Here is a 6040-nt window from a genome sequence, read left to right on the forward strand (position 1 = left end):
ACCTCCCAGATAATTAGACTATAGGAACAACTTTGATGCATCAACCCAAAAGTCCACCTAATCCACTGCTCCATCTGTACCAAGAGATGACGGTAGATGCTGAAGGAGGAATGTATTAATCAGCTCTCATATATGATGATGCTTTCCCTGCTGTAGCCTCTAAAAAAACCAACAATAATCAGTGTGGGCTTTCCTGAGTCAGGTTGCATCTGGAATGTCGCATCTCTCTTTTCCAGGCATTTATCTAATGTCTTTTCCAACTCATTTGGATCTAATTCTCTCAGGGAGACAAAAGGTAAAGTTATGGTAACTGGAGCTATTTATGTTACAAAGGAGACATGTAAGAAGGGGGTTAAAGCTAATGAATGGCTTTGGGAATGGACGGGACCTTTCTCAGAAGAGAACAATAGGGTGCTTTTATGAAACTGGGAGACAGAAAACACAAAACTATTAAAAAAGAAAGAACGCTCTTTTGTATTATTCACCATTAGCCTTCAGAACTCATCGCCACAAGATAGTACCCAGTGCTAGCTGCAGAGAGCCTGTCTGGTCTTTTAGGTGATGATAGTTGAGGTGGCTCCTACACAGCTTAGTGAGTCAAGCAGGCAACAACTTCAGCCAGTTTTCATTTGGACGATGGGAATTGAATTTCAACTCGTCACTACTCATCAGGCTCAGAAAGAAGGAAACTGTCAGGAGCCTTCCTGGGTGAAGCATCAAGTTAACAGGCAGGGCTAACACTACACGTGAACGCTGACCATCTCGCTACGCTCACGGATGTTGCTCCATGCTGGACTTCACTTTCCAGGACAGGAAAGGGAGCATGCTTTCCTTACCTGGGTTGCCGCTGGCTGACCGATGACCACCCATCCTGGACACTGCTGGTCACTGTGATGTGAGACGGAGACGTTGGAAGCCCACTGATCAAGGAAGCCTTTGGGAGTGTAAACGCCACAGTCTTTGATGCTGGTCATCTGCTCAAATTCCTCGCATACTCCATCACCATCATGGAAATAGCACCTGCTGGGTTCATCTGCCAGGAGAAAGCAGAGAGAAATCACAAAGGACTGGCTACACATGTCTGCAATCTAGCTGGTAGGACCTGACAACATCAGTGGTCATGTAACTGCTGGACCAGGTCCCTGGGAAGTGAAAGCGTGGGCACTTCTATGCAAAGCAATCTAGTTGGTAGGACCTGACAACATGACCAACACAGTGGTCATGTAACTGCTGGACCAGGTCCCTGGGAAGTGAAAGCGTGGGCACTTCTATGCAAAAACAAGGTGATTTTAAAAAAGCCAAGCAATAATAGTCAACATTTATACTGGGCAATTCCCTCAAGATATTTCCTAATGTAAGGGGTTTTCTGCTTAATTCTATCTATCTCCACTTAAAAGGATGGAGACAGAAGAAAGCAGAGCTAGAAAATACATAGAGAGACAATGTGGGTGTTGGCATAATTCCACCACTTGGATGGAAAAGCGCCAACAGAGGGTCTGGTCTACAATGTTTCCCTTTTTATTTTTCAAAGATATCTGCAAAACAACAACACCAACAGCAACTGTGAATTCAGGGATAGAGAAACCTGCCAAGTTCACAGTTGTAGTGACCAAAGGGCCAAACGGATCTGTTTATCCAAAGAGCAGATACAGTACGCATAGTGTGAGGGTAAGCTTGCCACATACACACACGGCTTCAACCAACATGACTCAGATTTGACCTGAAAGGATCAAAAGCAGCAGGAGACTTTATTATCCTTGTCCATTTATTCTGTGGCTTCTCTAATGAGACTGCCAACAAAGATGCCAAATTTTTGAGGTTGTTTCTGTAACACTGGCCCATTAAAAACTGAACTGAGATCCATCTACTCTTTTCAAACAGACTGCATAGCAATAATGACTTTCAGTCATTAGAGTACTCTGTGAAATGGAAACCTTTGACCTGTTGGTATCCTATTTTGTATTGTATTATCATTGCCAGTCCCCAGAGGTATCCAGTTCTGACAGCCTGTTGTATTTTTGTCTGGCAAATAAGCCTCCTGAAAAAACGGTAGGAAATTAGCCAGAGCTGCTAGCTGGACTGATGGAAACGATCCCTAAGGAGGATGCTGTCGGTAGCATTGGACTATCTCAAGCTAGGTGTCAGAAAATCCAACGGCTGCTCAATTTTGAGCTACTTCCAAACTACTAAATCCCCTGTTTATTTTTCCTCCTAGTTTACACAGTGAAATACCATCATGAGCCAGAAAAAAATCAGTTTATTGCAATTCAATTATTTAATGACTTTCACTCCTTTTCCCCTCCCTTCCTCCCAATTCCCTGTGCAAAATTCCAGGTCCTTGAGAGGGTGTGAGTTTGAAAGAATGGAGGGGTCTATCAGGAAAGAATGTCATTACGGTTTCATTTCATCACGACCTCTGCAGACAACTTGCGTACGTGGATAAGTGTGAGGAACTGTGCCTTTGCTGGACCAGTACTCCGAGCTGGTGAAAGGGAGCTAACATGAATCTGGAAGCTGTTCACTTGTAGGAGTGCAGCCTTGCGTCTGAGCGAACATTCCCAGGGTGGCCAAAACTCTTGACCCTACATGTCACATCTTAAAATCTTCATATGGCTGGGAGCCACCCAACATATACCACACACCTCGAAGAGCCCGAGGAGGAGCACTTGGGACAGTGCTTCACAGACAAAAGATGACAATGCCTCCCGGGGTGTCCCATTACTCCATGGTGGGAGGGGGCTAGGGTGGATGTGCAGATGGGCCCTAAGGCAACCCAGCAGTGCTGGCCCCAGCACCCAGCTGCCTTGCCTCTTCCCTCGGCCGGATTGCCCAACAGCCCCGATGCCAGCAGGGCTCTGCTACTCCTCGTGGGCTATTGACCCAGCTGGGAACGTGTGCTTGAACTGCTCACGAACCCTATGTGCCCTTACAGCCCCAGTTTGGGCAACCCCCTAACATACCTTGTTTCTCTGCAGGGATTGTTAATGCTGTCATGGGGCTGCACCAGCATGGCTCATTCACCCGGGAGAGACACGCTGTGCCTGGCCAGCTCAAGGAAGGGGCAGAGCAGGCGTGTAATGGATGGCCAAAGAAACAAACTCTGGGTTCCCTCACGTTACCCTTCTGCATCTCCTGCTCTGCTCCTCTCTCCGCAGAGACGTATCAAAGCGTAGGCCAGGTCTCTGAACAGTGGGATAAGGCAAAGCAGCTGACCCGCCACAGAGCACTATGTCCCAGTTTGAGCGAGAGTCTCAGCAGACACCTCTGAGAAATGCTCAGCTCTGAAAAGACTGTGGTCAGCAATGAAAAATCCTCAAAAACAAACCCCAAACATATGAAAATAAGTATTTTTGGAAAAATTGTTTCTTGGTCTCTTTATGAAACAGAGCTTATTTCTGTAAAAGGCCAAAAAAAGGAAAATACCTACCATATTAAACATACCCAACCGTTAGCCTATAAACACATGCAGAGTCAGATACACGCTTACAGGCACCCAAGTGCCTCCTGCTGCACACCCACACCCCCAGAAACACTGACACACAAACACATGTGCGCTCTCTTTACACATCCCCAGTGCAGCTACCCCGCTGGTGCAAACACATCCCCAGAAACTCACAGCCTAATTTTAGGCATATGCGCTTAGACCGTGTTTCCCTGGCCCTCCTGAAGCACTGACTCATTTTCACGACAGGCACTGAAGTAAGCACAACATTTATAGAGCAACATACTCCTGCACCGGCTCCAAATGTTCCCTCCTAATGCAATGATAAACGTAATGGGCTTCTGATAAGATCATGTGTTTGGGATAAAAGAATACTCAAGACCTACTCCAATCCGATGACTTAATTTGTACTCACATGGATGGGAAGGCAGCCTCTGAATAGCTGTGATCCAGGCCAGCGTGTGATCCTAACAGAGGCTAATTTGTTCCTGATTATGCTTAAGACCCCAATAAATCTGTCTGCTCGGAGTCTGCAAAACCTGAGGGAGGAACCAAACGGAGAGGCTGAGATGTCTGAATTAAATGGAGACTGCCTAAATGATTAACAAAGTCTTAATGAACGACACTGTCACGAGCCCTTCCGCCGTGGCCGTCCTGGAGAGTCGCGGCACCCTGCCCTCCATCGCAGTGCAGTTCGCTGGCTGGATGACACTCGAAAAATAGTGGGAGAAAATGTCTTTACAAGCCCAGTTTTCTATTAAGAAGGATCTGTAAGTCCTACTACTGACACGTCCAACAGAAGCGTACAATGCTGTGCTTTGAGGGGAGCGTTGGTGAGAAGAGGGTAAGACTTTTCCTGTCCATGAGCTTTTGAATTCTGAGTGATGGCAAAAAGGGTGACTTCTTTGAATCCTTCCCAGACACTGCTGAGGGCACTGACAAGGGCATCAACCTGCAGCAGCCAAATGTGGTGCATCACTGGGTGGGTTGCCAAAAAGAAGCAGAGGCTCTTCTTCCGCAGGTACTGAACACCAGTTCTGACCGTGGTCTCTCTGTGGTCGTGGATGCTTGGTAGGTTACACGCTGGGCTGTACATTTTCATGAGCAAACTGAGGAACAACCAGATTGTCTCTTCCTACGACTGCCCTCACAAAATAAAAACTAACAGGCTTCTTCCCTTTCCACAGTGGTGTGAACACAGCTCAGTTAGATCCACAAAGTCTTACAGGCTGAAAGCTGAGGAGGGCAGTGTCAGGAGTGGTATATTTCTAGGAAGCAGGAGCTAACGTCTGTATTTCCATAATGGTGCAAAATGCATTTTCTTCGCTCTTCTCAACTGCTGTGACATGAAATGCATCCAGAACCTTGGTAATATGAGCTAATTCTTGTCTCCACAGAGGTCTATAGGCTCCCAAGACATGTTGGAGGCCACAGTGATGTGTTTATTGGTCACATATGGCCTGCATCATGGACGACGTTCATCAGCACTGTGGACTTCTCACTTCAAAGTCGAATCTGATTTGGAGGAAGGGAAAATGAAGGAAATCTGATCTGTCCTCAAGGAAAAATGACTTCAAAAAATTAAAAAGCAGTTGCTTGGAAATCCAGCTTAAATCTAGAACAGTAAAATGTCTGCAGGCGTAGCACCTGGCAGCAGGAGAGAGTGTCTCTGGGGGATTGAGAACAGATGCTGAAGGATCCTGAGCTGAACTCATGGAACATGAATTCATTCAGGCAGCCTGAGCTCCTTTTCCGTGACAAAGTCCTTACTGCAGGCAGAAAAATGTTGGGGTCAAACCGAAGTCCCTCTCTTGTCCTTGCTTTGGGAAAAGGCAGTCTTCGGTGACAGATTTCGGTGACATCTGGGAATCCTTGAATGCTCCATGGCAGCCGTCAACCTGGAGAAGGCGGATTTGTTGGGGAAACAGATTTGCAAGGCCTGGCCTGCTTACTATTGCAGCTGGGCTTCCAGATCCAGAACGATCCTGGGGTTCTTCTGTGTTGCACCAGAAAAGGACACAAACTCTGTTTCCCCTTGCTTATTAAGCTGCCCAAGCCAAATGCAGCCTATTGTACTGAAATACAACCCCCTTTCTCTAGTGAAATGAAAGGATGCACAAGGTAATGCAGAGGATTTAGAGAGCGTCTGGGAAGTGCCTGGATGAGCAGGTAACTCCCCATCACAGTTACCTGTTCAAAGCAAGGCTAGGAGATCACCAGTGAAACAAATGAAGTCTGGCACGCATCAGGAAGCAGACATGCAGGATATACACTTATCTGGGATAGGCAGCCTTCCACCTCATTAAAAAAGAAAAAAAGAGATAAAGAGATCCAATTCATAGCACAGGGCACATCCTCTGACGAGGCTTTTAATGTCCAAGCCACATGGTCAAAGTGCTGGGGACAGACACTCGGGACAGCTTCCTGTTTTCAGCTAGAACACAGTGATTGGCACCGGCAGAGTCTTCTTTTGTGCAATAACTACTATTTTTTTAAAAGGCTAGACAAAAAAAGGAGTATTTTTAAGCTCAGCTGTTTACTTAGGGATGTTTCCAACTATAACAAGCCTCCTGCCACATAACTATTTGTCCAAAAAAA

General features: G+C 46.4%; 1 protein-coding gene across 1 annotated transcript in view; it reads right to left on the reverse strand.

The window, feature by feature from the left end:
* The window catches only part of PAPPA (pregnancy-associated plasma protein A, pappalysin 1), a gene marked incomplete at its 5' end in the record, with an annotated part of 102810 nt that overhangs the window by 69974 nt on the left and 26796 nt on the right, over positions 1–6040 (reverse strand). Inside the window, one exon of the mRNA XM_010146511.1 lies at positions 837–1033. Coding sequence (XP_010144813.1) covers positions 837–1033 — 197 coding nt within the window. The remainder of the gene's footprint in view (positions 1–836; positions 1034–6040) is intronic.

The sequence above is a fragment of the Eurypyga helias genome, unplaced genomic scaffold (assembly GCF_000690775.1).
Source record: "Eurypyga helias isolate BGI_N326 unplaced genomic scaffold, ASM69077v1 scaffold33572, whole genome shotgun sequence".
Taxonomy (NCBI): domain Eukaryota; kingdom Metazoa; phylum Chordata; class Aves; order Eurypygiformes; family Eurypygidae; genus Eurypyga; species Eurypyga helias.